The following is a 16,827-nucleotide window of genomic DNA, read 5'->3' as shown; positions in this document are numbered from 1 at the left end:
ATCATATGCTACATCGGGCCAACGAATACATAAACGTGGAAGAAGCACAAGCCGCCCGGAAAAAGGAAACTCCCACCGATTGCCGAGCGGAAACAAGACGCCGCTCAGCAGCCACCTAGAGGACCGAGAGTCAAGCAATCCGATCCCCACGCCGGTCGCACGTGAAGTGGGGCGATTGGCCCAAGCCGAAGAGGTGGACCCTGTTGCTCCTTCCACCGAATCGCACAACACGAAGGATTGTCAAGTCTTCCCTTCGTGGCCAATCCGTTCCGGGAATGCGAGACGGTCTCCTCCCATCGGAGACAAAGGACCCATGAAGTCGGACCCGCGAGGTGACATCAGACACCCGATCGGCCGATCTCAGAAAGGAGAATCGGGCGTCGAGAAGTCACGACCATCCGCTCGGGAAGAGGAAACAGAGCAATACTTCACGGGCGAGATCAACGTTATTCTGGCGGGCCGACGGAGGAGACTCAATCGAGCGAGAAAGGGGCGTCCGGCAGATCCACGATGTAGCCAGAGCGGGCAAGTGGACCGGAAATCACTTTCGGGCCCGGAGACTTGGAAGGAGTAGAAGTGCCCCACGACGATGCCCTGCTCATTAAAGCGGTAATAGTAAATTACACTATTCATCGAATATTTGTTGACACAGGGAGCTCGGTCAACATCATATTCAAGAAGGCGTTCGATCAGCTGCAAATTGATCGAGACGAGGCGCCTGACGGACCCGTAGTTGCACCTAATTGGAGACCACCTAGGAGCCATCAACCACCTGGTGTGACATCCGCCTATAACGTTCTTTTGGGTCGATCGACCCTTAACGAATTCCGAGCGGTCGTCTCCACCTTCCACCAGAAGATGAAGTTCCCCGTCGACAAGGTGGGAGAAGTAGGGAGACCAGCTAGCGGCTCGAGATGCTACATCGAGATGGTCCGGCGAATCAAATCCGCATGGAAAGCCTCGTGCTTCGAGGTAAATACTATCACCGAAAAGCCACCCTGTAATTTACGAGGAAAAGAAGAGGTGCAGATTCATCCGACCCGATCGGAGGCCACGACTTTTGTTGCCTCGATCCGGAGGAGAAGCGAAGGAGGAGCTGATCCAATGCCTCCGACGAAACCATGATGTATTCGTCTGGTCGACACATGAATTGCCCGGAATTTCGCCGAGCATAGCACAACATGAATTGCATGTCCGACCGGACGCTCGGCCATAAAGCAGAGAAAAAGGGATTTCAGTGAGAAGTAGAGAAACTTCGGAGGCCGGCCACATACGAGAAGTGCAGTTCCCGAGCTGGTTGGCTAACGTAGTATTAGTCTCCAAGCCGGGCGGCAAGTGGAGAGTCTGCATCGACTTTCGGGACTTAAACAAAGCATGCCCCAAGGACTTCTATCCTCTGCCCCGGATAGATCACCTGGTGGACTCTACGGCCGGCTGCGAATTAATTTGCATGCTTGACGCCTATCAAGGATATCATCAAGTGTAAGCTTCGTAACGACCGACGGCACATATTGCTACAATGTAATGTCGTTCGGATTGAAGAATGCCGGGGCCACCTATCAACGCTTGATGAACAAGGTGTTTAAGGAGCAGATCGGGCGTAATCTAGAAGTCTATGTGGACGACATTCTTATCAAATCCGTCCGAGCGGCCGATCTCTTCAAGGACATGGAAGAAACCTTCCGAACGCTTCGCAAATATGGAGTCAAGCTAAATCCCCAAAAGTGCCTCTTCGGAGCAAAAGGAGGGCGTTTCTTGGGGTACATAGTGACCGAGCGGGAAATCGAAGCCAATCCCAACAAAGTGAAAGCTCTGCAAGACATGCCGCCTCCAAGAAATACAAGGGAAGTGCAGCGGTTGACCGGTCGGATAACTGCTTTGTCCAGATTCATCTCCAAAACCACCGACCGGAGCCTTCCATTCTTCAAGATCCTGCGCAGGGCTACGAAGTTTCAGTGGGATGAAGAATGTGACCGAACATTTGAAGAATTGAAAACATATCTAAATTCTCTGCCTGTACTTGCCAAGCCGATCGGGGGTGAGTCACTTTATATGTATCTGTCGTCAGCACTTGTGAGGGCGAGCGGCGAAGAGCAACCGGTGTATTTTCTAAGCCACATTTTAAAAGATGCTGAATCTCGTTACACCGGGCTCGAGAAGTTGGCCTTTGCTTTGGTTCTAGCGGCTCGGCGCCTTCGACCGTATTTCTTGGCTCACACCATCATTGTCCGGACGAACAGTCCACTTGGAAGAGTACTGTTGAATCCAGAAGCGTCCGGACGGCTCATCAAGTGGACGACAGAATTGAGTGAATTTGACATCCAATATCAACCCCGCTCGGCGATCAAAGCCCAATCCTTGGCTGATTTTGTGACCGAAGTGCAAAGGCCAGAACCGGAAGCTATGTGGAGAATATATGTGGATGGGTCCTCCACTCGGCTCGGAAGTGGGATTGGAGTATTGCTGCTCTCACCTCAAGAAGAGAAGATGCACCTATCCGTCTGGCTGGATTATAAAGCTACCAACAACGAAGCAGAGTATGAGGCCCTCATAGGCGGATTGCAGGCGGCCCGACATGTGGGTGCCGGTCAGGTGACCCTCTATTCGGATTCACAGTTGGCCGCTCAACAACTTTCTGGCACCTTTGAAATCAACAGTGTTCGGCTTAAACTCTACGTTGAGGCCTTTGAAAAACTCAAAGCTACTTTCCGAGAGGTTCTTATACAGAAGATCCCCCGAACGGAGAACCAGGCAGCAGACGAGTTAGCCAAACTCGCGAGTTCAATAACACCAGTTGCCATTCAGCAACCAATTGAAAAGGTACTGCTGGTGGTGCACGTCGATCGGATGTAAGGCCTCACGTTTCCAAGCGACTGGAGGACACCTCTTATAGAATTTCTCCGTTTGGGCACCACACCCTCCGATGAATATGCAGCCCGGCTCCTCAGAAGAAGGGCTGGTCGGTTTACACTCATCGGTGATCAGCTTTACAAGAAAGCTTTCTCACGCCCGTTGCTGAAATGTGTAAGCTCGGAGGACTCAGCTTACATCCTCCAGGAAGTACATCAAGGATCATGCGGAAGTCATCCGGGCGGGCGCTCATTGGTCAAGAAGATCCTCTTGGCCGGATACTTTTGGCCAACTTTACAAACAGACGCCGCTCGGACAGTATCATGCCGGAAGTATCACAACTTCTCCCACCGACCGGCCGAAGAAATGAAGGCGTCAAGCGTTTCATGCCCGTTCGACCAATGGGGAATGGATATTGTCGGTCCGTTTCCGATGGCGTCCGGACAGAGGAAATTTTTACTAGTGGCGGTCGACTATTTCTCCAAATGGGTGGAGGCCGAGCCGCTGGCAAAGATCAAAAATTCATCTGGCAACACATCATTTGTCGTTTCGGCATCCCTCGTCGACTAGTGTCCGACAACGGGCGGCAGTTCACAGGGAAGATGTTAGAGGATTGGTGCAAGAGCTACGGCATCGAGCAACATTTCACATCCGTGGCCTATCCTCAGAGCAACGGTCAAGCTGAAGTGGCCAACCGGGAAATTCTCCGTATTTGGGAGGAAGTTGGCCGGATGAAGTGCCGAGCGTTTTATGGGCCATCCGAACAACTCCTAAGGAAGGAACGGGCGTTACACCTTTTCATCTGGTGTACGGCGGTGAAGCGGTCATTCCAGTTGAGGTCGGCGTTGAATCCATCCGGGTCCAGTGTTATGATGAAGGCAACGCCGAGCGGAGGAATATGGAGCTGGATTTGGTCGACGAAGAGCGTGCCAAGGCATCCGTTCGGCTGATGGCGTACCGTCAACGGATGAAGCAAAACTACAACCGGCGCGTCATCCCCCGATCATTCCAGGTCGGCGACCTTGTCTGGAAGAAAGTCAAGCCGGTCGGCGACGTCGGCAAGCTTGAAGCTCCGTGGGCAGGTCCCTTCAAAATCATCGGCTCGGGCGCGTATTATTTGGAGGATGAGGACGGTCGGCAGTTAGATAGGCCATGGAGCGCGAACCACCTCCAGCCTTACCGGGCGGGATGAAAGGTGTACCACTGTAAATCATCCTGTGTACTTTTTTCGACTAATATTGGAAATGCAGAAATGAAGAATCAAGAGAACAAATATAAGGCATTGGCAAGAAACAAAGGCCCCGCGCCGTTCAGCCGGAGGTAAATGGGTCGAGCCAAGCGCTTGAGGATCGAAGACCCAGTACCTTCCGGACGGAGATAAATTATCCGAGCCAAAATGCTCGAAGCAGACCCTGAGCCGTTCGGCCAGGAGTACGTTCTCCAAGCTGGGTAAAAGGGGCATATGGATTATCCGAGCCAAGCACCCGAATAGTGAAAGCCTCCCAGCCGATCAGATTCGCAAGCGAATGACCCATGCTGTTCGGCCGGGCATAAATATTGTTAAAGCGCGGGATATAAAGGCCAAGGTCGCTCGACCTGGTAAGGAGTTAGCCTCGAAGGCCGTCTAGCCCAGACGTTAAACCGTAGAGCCGCGCCGACCGGCTATAAAAACCGAGCGGAAAACCGACGAGCCCCGTCGTTAAAAATCGAGAGCCGCGCCGACCGGCTATAAATATCCGCGCCGTCTAGCCCAGACGTTAAACCGTAGAGCCGCGCCAATCGGCTATAAACATCCGCGCTGACGAGCACCGTCGTTAAAGATCGAGAGCCGCGCCGATCGACTATAAACATCCGCGCCGACGAGCACCGTTGTTAAAGATCGAGAGCCACGCCGATCGGCTATAAACATCCGCGCCGACGAGCTCCGTGATCGTTCACAAGTACCAGATTGATTAATGCCGGTCGGCCGACGGTTTGCCAATACTTCACGTGCACTGAATGCAAACAGAAAAGGGCAAACAAAAAATACAAGAAGGAACATAAGGGGCCGAACGACACGTATAAAAATTTTTGCATCCGCCGAGCGGATGAAATACAAAAAGCACTTGAAAGAACTCGCCTCACTCCGGGTCTTCAAAATTAAAAAAGACGTCCGGGATGTCATCAATCATGGCCGCCAGGTCGGAGGCGGGAATATGCATTCCCTCGGGAAGGTGGCCACCCTTCTTCAGGTACGCCATGGTTACCCTGACCGCTTCGGCGAAAGTAGAAGAGACATTGTCGTCGAATTTTGCGCCGAACCGCTCCGAATGGAGATATTCTTGGCGCGCTGCTGCTAAGCGACTCGGCTCTCCCTCCTTATACCTTTTAAGCACCGCCCGGGAGGCAATTAGGGAATCTTGGACTGCCTTCAAGTCCATCTCAGCTTTTGTGCGTTCGGCCGAACGGATCTCCCGCTCGGCATTCAGCTCGGCCTCTAGCTTCTTAGATTGCTGATCTAGGGCCCGGACTTCAACTTTCATTTTATCCAGATCAGCAATCGCCCGCCTCTTCCGGCCACTGGCTCGCTTCACGTCCCCGTCCCGCTTCTTCACTAAGTCTTCGAGTCGGGCCACCTCTGCAGCCAGATCAGCAGCCTTCTTCTGTTCGGCCTCGAGGGTTTGTTTCTCCCGCTCGGCCGATGGACCCCCTGATACTTGGAGTTTTTCCAGGAGATCCTCCAACTCGGCCAGCCGGTGGCTGGTGGCGATTTGCTCAGCCCAACGCTGTAAGGAAATAATAAAATCAGGAATCAAACAATAGCATGACACATGAAGAAAGATGAATTTACCTGTGTGGCCTGCTGCATGTCATGAGGGCCACCTGAATCTAGGCGTCCTCGAAGAGCTTGGCGAGCAGACCAGTCAGGGTTATTTCGTGAACGGGGCTCGAAGGCCGATCGGCGGACAGTAAATATTCCTCCGAGGGGAATCGGAGAGTAGTCTTGATGGAAGGGTGGCCGGCCGACGCTTCTTCAGTCGCGGCCGCCTGATGTGAGGACTCCCCTATGGTGGACGTCTCGCCCAACCGACGTAAGCGGCGACGAGTCCAGGGAGAAGAGCCGGAAGGCTGTTCAGTAGGCGAGGCCGCTGGAGTCCCGATCTGTGATGGCGTGCGAGGTCAGCGGAAGGCTGGATTCTCTTCGACGTTTCCGCCGAACCTCCAATGGTGGATCTCCGACCTGGGGGACGCCCAGCTCGGCGGGGGCTGAGGAAACAGGATCCGCCTCTACCTCCGTTGAAGCGGATGGGGCAGCTTCTGTTTCAGGGGCTGGGGATGAGACCCCGCTCGGCGAGCTCTCTCTTGGTGGCCGCTTCAATTTCCACGGCCTTCAACTTCAGATGAGCGGTAGCCTTGGAGCGCCACATGACTTCAGCTGCAGTAAAAGAAATTAAAATCAATTAGACAAAAAAGACTAAGAGAGTAAAGAATCCTTACTCATGCGGAAGGGGAGATTTGCCCGAACGGGAGACAATCCGAAAATATACAACACCCCCTTGAGAAGCAACTGGTCAATCTTGTATTGCTGACCGGACAACCAGTTGCCGAGATATGCCGGGTTGCTTCTGAATTTGCCGAGATCCGGCTGGGTCGGCACGGCGGTTTGCCATTTGGTTCGAAATGCTGGCCGCTCGGGAAGTCGGATGTAGAAGAAAAATTCTTTCCAGTGCTTGTTGGAGGTCGGCATATTGTCAAAAAATTTAAAGCCTATTCTACTTTGGAAAATAAAAGTCCCCAGCTCGGATTGTTTAGGGTAGAAAAAGAAGTGGAATATTTTGGGGTCAAGAGGGATACTGTGCAGCTTAAAGAGGACGACCACCCCGCTCAGCAGTCTAAAGGAATTCGGCACAAGTTGGCCGAGCGGGATGCGGAAATAATTACAAACCTCCAAAATGAATGGATGGGTAGGAAATCTAAGGCCGCCCTGGAATTGGTCTAAAAAGAAACAAACGGTGCCGATCGGCGGGTCATGGGGCCGGTCAGACGGGTCGGCTACAACTATTTCATAGTTATCGGGAATCCCATACGTCCGAACAAGGCGCCGAGCGCCCTCCTCATCAAATCGGCTCTCCATAGTCAGGTACCAAGGGCCATGAACTCCAACAGCGGGTTCAGAGGAGCTTGCCATCTCGAAGGAGCAAAAAGACAGCAAGAAATCGAAGGAATGGGAACAAAGGAGGCAGAACAAGATTGGAAGGCCTTGTAAGGGAAGGGAGAAGCTTACTGAGGGAAGGTAGACAGAAAGGATCACCAAAGAGCCGAAGACCACCAAGAGGCGAGAGCTGGGACGGCCGGAATGATGCAGCAGCAGCGGGCACCTTCGACGGAGAATACGCGATGAAACAGAGAATGCGGCGTAAAAGGCGAAGACGAGGGCTTTATACGAACGAGGCTGGTCGGCCTCGTCCATCGGATGCAGGTCACGGAAGACGAAGTCATCATCTAGCCGTCCGTTTCAAAATGACCAGCGTCCCATCGTACGGATCATCATCGCCACGCGAGAAGAGCCACGTGGCGCTCTGTCGCCAGGCACAATTAATGCGCCCATACCGCGCATGCTTCGACTTAATGGAGAGGATTTGCGTGATTTTCGAGAAGATCTAGACAAGCAAACATCCATGTTGAGCGACAAGACAACCGAAATGAAGAGCCGAACGGCTGAATTTGACAGAAGGGCCGAACGACCCCAGGGATATTATAAGCTACGGAAAGGCGGTGACCGCCCGCTCGGATACATATAGTCCAGTCAGTCGGACTCACTGCCTCCTTCGACTAGACTTGAAGGGAAGGCAAGTGATCCGACGGTAAGAATGGGGGGCCCATTCTCTGAAGGGTCTCAGCTTGAGGACCGAGGAAGGGATGACTAAGCGGTTAGTGGCCACGTCGAGTAGCTGAGTAGGTCCGAGCGGAGCTAGAGATAACCCATCCAGGGGCTTGGGTTTCCGACGCCAAGGCAGGAGGATCGAAGGGCCGAGCGGGAGTCCGCTCGGCTGGAACCGAAGGGCCGAGCGGGTCGTCCGTTCGGCCAAGATAAGGGGAGGGTACAAAGGGGGCCGAGCGGCCTATGCGCTCGGCTCGAGGTATAGGATATCAGCAGAAGCATGTCTGATGATTAGGCCGTACACAAGACTGCACGATGGAGGACCTTGCCGTCATATCATGGGAAGGTTGATACAGTATCAGTATGGCCTCATGGACATCTTCCTGACAGATCCATATCTGGGCATGGCCCTTCTGACAGACCCATACCTGGGCATGGTCAAAGGCAGGTGGTCGCTTTGATTGGCGCGCCCAGGCTTCTTCCGGAGGTCTATATAAGGCCTCCATTTCTTCACCGGAGGTATGAAAAATCTTCATCTTGAGGCCACCTTCTTGTTATTTCTCGCCTGACTTGAGCGTCGGAGGGCCGTCGCCGGGACACCCCTCCCGGCTCGGTTTTGCTGCAGGTTCGCCGGAGCACTCGAGGATCCAGCAGGAAGCGCCGCACCCACAGCGTTCGTTGACTCTTGGTTCGAACAGGATCAATATTCATTAATAAAACTCTTATCAACATGCTAAGTAACAAATAAAAAACTTTTAAAATAAATAAATAAATTTGAATTATCAAGCTCAATAACTAATCAAACAAATAAAAGTTTTAAACAATCAAACAAGTTTGAATTGAAAGTTCGATAACATCTAAATTAATCAAACTCAAGTCAAGTTTAAACTGAAAGTTCAATAACATCTAAACGAATGAAACTCAAATCAAGCTTAAGTCAATCTCAAGCCAAGCTTAGGCTCATCAAAAAGAAACTTAGTTAGCTTAGGCTCATCAAAAAGAAACTAAACTAAGTTTGAACAACTATTTTAAATATTTGATTCATTTTAAGCTTGTTTTAGTTATCTTATCAAATAAATTTGAACACTCTAAAATTTAACTCGAGTTGACTTGTTTACCACCTTAAACTAACCGTGTATATATAATCAATATGTTGTAATTTAGAAAGGAAAAAATGGAGATAATTTAAATGCCAAATTTTTTAATTTTTTTGACCAAGCTTTTATATATATATATATATATATATATATATATAATCAATATGTTGTAATTTAGAAAGGAAAAAATGGAGATAATTTAAATGCCAAATTTTTTAATTTTTTTAACCAAAAGCTTCGCCCGGACGGTCCAGGTCCGCATTAAATTGGTGCCTACCAGCCGGTCTCTTCAGAGGCATATAAATAGTCTGCAAAGGGCGAACCGTTTGGATCGGGAGGAAGCCATCAGCCATGAACTCGGCGGCGGTGCTCGGGGTGCTGCTCCCTTTCCCCTTCTACTACATCTTGTGGAACTACCCGCAGGCGTGGGTTGACCTGTGTGGGAAGGGGGTCGATCCCTCTCACCGGATGGCTCAGATCTCCCACGTTCTCAAAGCTATTCAGTTCGTCTCCCTCTTTTCGGTCGCAAGCTTCTCCCGGCCGCCCTGGTACTGTCTCCTCCTCTTCCTGGTCGGCCAGTTCCTCAACTTCAAGTGAGTTCTTTCTCTTTCCGACCCTCATTCTTCTTGTTTGAGTCCTTTTGTACGATCTTGAATTCTTTTATTGATTAATAACACGGGGAACGGAGAAACATTGGAGCTTGGGGTGATTGCCTAAAGAACGGAGAAAGATCCACGTGATATTTTCCTATTTTAATTCGACAGCGTAGATCATGTGGCTTGCTTAAGATTTTCACAATTATTATATTTTCCTATTTTAATATAAGCAATTACATATTATTTCCACTAGATATTTTCATTATCGATTATAATCTTTTAAGGGATTATCTTAAGTGTTCCATCTCTTTTAAATTGTTTCGCTTATTAGTTGGTTTTGTTATTCAACAACTATCACAGGTGTAGAAAATGATATAATTAATGAATAAATGAAATAGTGGTTAACAAGAATATCATATAGGAATAACCAACTTAAAGTTAGGTATTAATTGGTAAATAGAATATTTTTAAATGGTACTTGTTGGTGCAATTGATCTCTAGGTAGCTTGTGTTAAGGGGAGACTGTTGATCCAATCATATCTGAGTTGGGTTGGTTTTGATGTGGTCGACACCATTGACATAATGTGTCAATGTTTAATTTAGATAATATTCATATTTTATATTAGACCAAATTGATATTTTATGATATTCTTGTTGAGATTGTTGTGCATCTAGAATGTGATGGATAGAAGCACTTGTGAATTCAAATTCCTTTTGTTGCTCTTGCAAATGCAATACAAGTCCTTGATAACAATGCATTAATAGAGTAGAAATAAATCAGGGAAAAATCATAAGTAAACACAATACTAATGTAGATGTTTTTACGTGGTTCGGAAATTCCAAAGCTCCTACTATACGACCTATGACTTGTTAGATGAGTTACTCTTCAAATCCACTAAGAAAATAGTCTTCTCTTTTCCACCTTTATAGAGGTGGAGAAAACTTATTTCTCTTTTTAAAGATAAAGAATAGAGTACAAGAGAAGCTCTAAGTAAAACAACATGACCGAAGAACTTTTGTCAGTTTGAAGTGTAGTACATCAGAATAAAAATAAATGAGTGCACAAATGAAGCAGTAGATGTGATCCAGATCCTGAATAAGGCGTGAATAATCTCTAGTTTGAAGTACCTTTGCTTGATATTTATAAAGTGAATTTGATGACAAATAGTCAACTGAATGGCCCAACCAATCGACTGGTCCACTGATCTAAGAACCCTATCCACAAAAATTGTTACTCAACCAGACGATTCAAACTTGCTATCAATTGCAACTGCCATAAGACCGTCCATGCCTTCTAGACTTCCTTGCCTAGCATCCATTCTTCATGACTCAAAAACATAGGACAACAAACATAATCTCAATGATTAAATTGACAAGAGGGAAGTTCTTAGTGGTGGCATAAGAAATAGAGCATAGTTGACAATATTGTTGTTTTGGTTATCCAATTGAAGTGGGATGTTCTCAATGCATTCTTGAATGATAGTTCAGTTGAGAAAGTACACATGCCACAATTTGAAGGATTTTGAGAACTTGAAAGGGAGCATTTAATTTATCAGTTAATGAATTCCATTTAGAGTGTAGCAGACATCTAAGGTGATATTTAAAGCTTGATATAATTGTTATTGGTTTTGAAGGAATAAAATGGATCAATGTTCATAAACCATAAGCTAAATGAGAAAAAAAAAATTATTTTCCCTTTTTTCATTGGTTTTGAAGAACAATAAAATGGATCAATATTAATAAATAATCTAAATCAGAACAAATTATTTTTCTTTTGTTGTATGTTAATTATATTTTACTTGCAAGCAATGGCATGAGTCTCTTCATGATTGCAAGCTTTCTAATAAAAAACACTTGACTTGAAAGATTTTAGTTAAACCTCCTTTGTTTTGGGAATTGGGATTCCTAGAGATAGATATCCTAGGAGTTCAGGTCTAAATCCTACACTAAGTTAATTCTCAAAATAAAGACTATAGAAATCTATTGGTTTCGATAAGTTAATTATCAAAATAAAGACTATAGAAATCTGTTGGTTTCGATACAATGACCGACAAGAGAGGGTGGATTGCCTTGAAAATAAAATTAATTATTTCTTTTGCTTTCCGATTTTAACAAAGACAAACACGTTAGTTAGTTAGAAGTAGAAACATAAAAGAAAGGTAAGAGACACAAGCAATTTATTTGATTACAACCGAGGAGGTTGTTAGTCCAAGACTTTGAAAGCTCCACAAAGAAATCTCTGTCTGGCGGAGTAGGCTCTTACAACAATTAAGTACAGAAAATTAGAAAGCAGTAAACAATTGAAACAAGTGTTGTAAACTAGTGTTGTACTGAACTCGTAGGACTAAGGCTCTATTTATAGCCCACTGGTTGAAATAGCTATTTTGATGACATGACACTCCCTGACGCTTGGACCCGATTCGGGCGTCGCCAGTTGTACACTTTATCTGCTCACAGCGACTACACAACGGTCCGAGGATAAAATTTTATCCTTGCCCATCGAGGCGCCCCTACTGTGCCAGCGGGTCTGGGTGCCTGGTCATGGTCTAGCCGCCTAGACAAGTCAACTCCACGTTGACTTGTCCAACTTTTGCTCCGGTCGCTTGGGTGATTCTCTGGCCATCCAGAGTTGAGCTCACCCAAACCCAACTCCGGCATTCTCTCCTCGAGTAGACTTTCACTCCGGCTTCTCGTCTCTCGGAAGCGCCGCGCGTATCTTTCTTGTCCGTCGGTGTTCTCTTCCGGAACACTTCATCCCTCGGATACATCGAGCCCGTCAACTCGCTTCCCATGCTATCCTTTTCGCTAGCTGCGTCTTTTGCTCAACTTCCTGTATTCCTAAGTCTTTGTATGCTTAGACACAAGACATCAGAAACGCAGAGCCTAATTTAACCCGGTTGATCATATCAAAACTTACTCGGGGTATTTATAATCTTTCCTTTTTGATATGCATCAACCCAACTTAAGTTAGGGTAAAAACAAAAATAACTTAAGTAAAAGTAAAATATTGCAATTAAGTACAAATAAAATATTGTAATTAATTAACTCTCCCTTAACCGCCTAAATTTCTTTCCCCCTTTCATCACATAAAAAAAATAGGGGTAATAGAGAAAAAATTTAAAATTTTTTGCAAGGGTTATTGAAATACTGATAAAGCTAAAAAATTTACAAGAATTTTCTTTCCAATATTCGAATTTCTAAAATTTAAAAACCAGATTTATCAAAAAAAAAATAATTTTAAAATTATTTTAAGGTGTTAAAAAATGTTGAAAGTTTTTGTCACATATAATCATAATAATTTGAGAACATGATAAAAATTTCAAGAATAGAATATTTTGTATTTTAACCATAGAAAATATTTTAAATAGATAGGTTGCTTTCAAAACTAAATATTTAAAAATAGTCTTTGAATCCTAAAAATCTGGCTAATTTTTCTAGATATTCAAAATACAACAACAGTTAGCCGAAAAATCAGGTTTTTAAAAAATCCATCTCCAAAAAATTTTAAACTTTAAATTATAATTTTTTGATAAAAATTCATAAAAAATTATATATTCGTCGAAAAATCCCGAATTTTTTATACCACCAGATTCTTCATTTGTGAAACAGAAGAGAAAATTTTAACAAAAAATATAAATGTGTCTTAACATATATAACTCGATTAATACATAAACATGTATTTTTAAAAAAGTAAATATTAAAAAATCAATTTTGACCTCTAAAAATTTTCTTAATTTTTCTGAGTGTGTAAAATAAAATATATATGAGCAGAAAAATTCAGTTTTTGAAAATGCAATTTTCTAGAATTTTTAATATTCAAAATTAATTTTTAGTAATTAATTTATAAAAAATTATTTATCAATCACAAAATTCTGAAAATATTTCTGCTAACAAAAAACCTACAGTTTTATCACATTAATAATTTTGAGAATAAAATTCGAATAGTAAGTTTGTATGAAAAATAACATATCACATAAGTTAAATAAAAACTCTAATCTAACAAATTTATTAATTTGAAGGAGATCTAGATTAGACATGCTTTTGAAACCTAAAATAAGTTCCTACATACTGGATTTATCAGAAGTTTTTGTGGTATATAGTTTCTAGGAATTTTTCTGATTTGACCCTTGTGAAATATAAAATACCAATTTAGCTCTCCATTGTATTCAACTTGAGAAATATTCAAATTTGAACATGCCAAGTTCCTTTTCAATTGTTTTAATTGATTTTTAAAATTTTTATTTTCGTCAACTAGGCCTTCTTGATCCTCCTTTGATTTTAGATATCTAGATATAGTTTACACAAAGATCTACTTAGCATTTTAATACACTTATACAGTTGATCTGGAGGAAGCTTATTTACCTGACTTACCATGTCGTACTCGTCGATAGACGCTCCCCCTTTATCAATACTCTCCTCGGAAGTGGCTTCATCTTCAGGTAGGTATTCGACTATTAGTGTTGTGCCAGTGATCTCCTCGGTCTCTGATGCCTCTAATGATGAAGTGATGTCCATCGAAGAGTCAGATGGCGAAGCGATGTTCATCGAAGAGTTGGATTCTTCTTTTCTTGATTCTTCGTGGAGTTCTAAGAACTTTTCCCAGAGTTCTTTTGCATATTTGTAGGTATCGATTCTTTCGAGTTCTTGACCAGGTAGCACACTCAGAAGATGGAACTCGGCTACTATTTACCATAAATTCTTCCTATTGTTTGTTAGTGCAATAATGTTCCTCAAGTGCTTTTCCATCTTTACTTTTGGACACTTCAAAATCAAATTTAATTGTTAATAAAATATTGAAGTCAGTTTTGAAAAATACCTCCATGCGTCTCTTCCAAAACGCGAACCCTCCCTCGAACGTTGGTGGATAGATGCTAGATCCGATCATCTTTATTTTACTTTAATTGACGGTTAGTCCTTCTAAAGTGAACCTAACTCTGATACCAATTGTTGGTCTCGGTATGGCTGACAAGAAGGAGGTGAATTGTCCCAGAAATAAAATTAACATTTACTTTTGCTTTCCAATTTTAGCAAAGACAAACACGTTAGTTAGTCAGAAGTAGAACATAAAAGGAAGGTAATAGACAGAAGCAATTTACATGGTTACAACCGGAGAGGTTGTTAGTCCAATACTTTGAAAACTCCACTAAGAAATTTCCTTTTAACGGAGTAGCCTCTTACATCGATTAAGTACAGAAAACTAGAAAGCTGTAAACAATTGAAACAAATGTTGTAAATCCGTGTTGTATTGAACTCCTAGGACTAGGGCTCTATTTATAATCCATTGGTCGAAATAACTTTTTTTTGATGATGTGACACTCTCGGACGCCTGGACCCGATCCGACGCCTTGAGTTGTGCACTTTATCTGCTTGCAAGGCTACGCAATGGTTTGAGGATAAAATTTTATCCTTACCCGGGTGCTTGGACCGGTCCGGGCGCCCGGACTGTTGTTGACGTGGGCTTTGACATCATTGTTGTAGCAACGGCTCGCCGAGGCACCCCTGCTATGCCAGGGGGGACCGGGCGCCTGGATATGGTGGTCCAGGCACTACGTTGACTTGTCCGGCTTCTGCTCTGGTCGCTTAGGTGATTCTCCGACCATCCAGAGTTGAGTTCACCTGAGCTCAACTCCGACCTTCTCTCCTCAAGCAGACATCCGTTCCGGTTTCTCGTCCCTTGGAAGCGTCACACGCATCCTTCTCATCCGTCGATATATTCTTTCGCAGTACTTCGTCCCTCGGATGCACCAAACCCTTCGATACGCTTCCAGTGACATCCTTCTCGCTGGCTGCGTCTTTCGCTTAATTTCTTGTGTTCCTAAGTTCTTGTACACTTAGATACAAGGAATCAGAAACGTAGAACCTAATTTAATCCAGTTGATTACATCAAAATTTATACAGGGTATTTACAAAATCTATAGAAAACTGTGATTTTAAACTCGACATAAAAATGGTAGAGCATTTAGAGCTGCTAGAATAGTACATTTTATACTCGTTATAAAAGGGTATATCCATTTTTACTTGTTACAGTCTCAAACAAATGCATTCAAGGTATTTAGTTGGTTGGCTTCACTTTGGATATTGCTAAGATATAATAGTCCATGTGATTCTCGCTGGTCTAGTGGTGATCTTATGATTTATCCCTTTTTTTACCAGTGGGGAAAATAAAGCAAGTAGATTAGTGTCGAGATTGAGTTAGAGACTACAGAAAGACATCAGAAATTGAATTACATCTATATGTTTTGGATCAAGTTAGAACTTAAAAACTCATAAGGTTTCTTTGGCAATAAATGAATGCCCCTGTGGATCTAACCTGAGTTTATTCAAATGATACTCTTGATTGTTGGACTTGATGCTATCTTTGATTTTTCAGGGTGTATCAGTTGCTTGGTGAGGCAGGCACTTACTATGGTGTGCGTTTCGGCAAGAACTTGCCTTGGGTGACAGAATTTCCTTTCGGATACATAAAGGACCCTCAATACGTGGGAAGCATCCTCAGTTTGGTTGCATGTCTCTGCTGGGTTCCTTTGGCCTACATTGTTCTTTGGATTGTAGGGTATCTCCTGATGATGCAGGTAGAAGCGAGTGAAGACTCAGCAACTAGAGCCAAGCCTCTTCACTGATTTGCAAACCCAAATCCAGTGCGCAAAATTTTGGTCGGTACGTTTGAACGATGTCTCTCCTATGATTTTTCGTATTCCTTATAACTGGAAAATAACTCTATTTATTGACAAATCTTCATAAAGCATAATCTATCACCTTTGCTTGATGTAGAAATCAGTTCAATTAATTTGTTGTTTTCAATCAATCTTTATAAATTCATATATGCTAATGTAAAATCATCATTATTGTCACAAAAAAGCCATGTGATGAAATTTCTCGTCTATTTTATAAACACATGTGGGTCGATTAGGTCGAATACAAAATGAGTCGACATGTGTTGCATCAGATAGGGCATGAGATAGTTTATAATGGCGGTATTGGGCACGGCCCATGATATCAATATATGTTTCTCAACATGAACTTGTATTAGACTCGAATGAACACTAGCACAGCTAAAACTTCAGGAAATATACATTGTGCTTGGACTTCCACAAATAGAAGTATAAAAACCTATAACGTTATACCATATGGTGTATGGATTTGACGCTTCCTACTCGGTCGTGAGCTACATTTGACATGGGCGATTTGACATGACCAAAACTTAATTTTTTTTTAATCCTTTGCTTATTTATATGTAATTATTTTGCTCTCTTTCCTCTTAAATTAAAATAAAATTCTTTCTTCTTTCTTATGATTGTAAGTAATAATTATTATGGTGTTAATTTTTAAATATGGTATAACTACTATAACATAGTAGTTATTACAACGTTGTAGCAGTTATATAATAATTGCTACACGTTGTAGCAATTACATAATAATTGCT

At 43.9% G+C, this 16,827-nt stretch overlaps 1 protein-coding gene across 1 annotated transcript; it reads left to right on the top strand.

Moving 5' to 3' along the window:
- The first annotated feature begins 8,026 nt into the window (after positions 1–8,026).
- Positions 8,027–16,159, top strand: LOC122029183 (phosphatidyl-N-methylethanolamine N-methyltransferase-like). The gene is made up of 3 exons (XM_042588123.1): positions 8,027–8,057; positions 9,116–9,401; positions 15,775–16,159. Exons 1-3 carry the CDS (start codon positions 8,027–8,029, stop codon positions 16,022–16,024), a joined length of 567 nt encoding a protein of 188 aa, XP_042444057.1. The 3' UTR covers positions 16,025–16,159.
- The last annotated feature ends 668 nt before the right edge of the window (positions 16,160–16,827 follow it).

Source organism: Zingiber officinale, chromosome 10B (assembly GCF_018446385.1).
Source record: "Zingiber officinale cultivar Zhangliang chromosome 10B, Zo_v1.1, whole genome shotgun sequence".
NCBI lineage: Eukaryota > Viridiplantae > Streptophyta > Magnoliopsida > Zingiberales > Zingiberaceae > Zingiber > Zingiber officinale.
Note: the sequence above shows the minus strand (reverse complement) of the source record. Positions and strands in the feature narration are given on the sequence as shown.

Coding starts and splice junctions, on each gene's coding strand:
- LOC122029183 (XM_042588123.1), top strand. CDS start 8,027: ATGGAGGACCTTGCCGTCATATCATGGGAAG. Junction 8,058..9,115: donor TGCCGTCATATCATGGGAAG/GTTGATACAGTA, acceptor GCATATAAATAG/TCTGCAAAGGGCGAACCGTT. Junction 9,402..15,774: donor GGCCAGTTCCTCAACTTCAA/GTGAGTTCTTTC, acceptor TTGATTTTTCAG/GGTGTATCAGTTGCTTGGTG.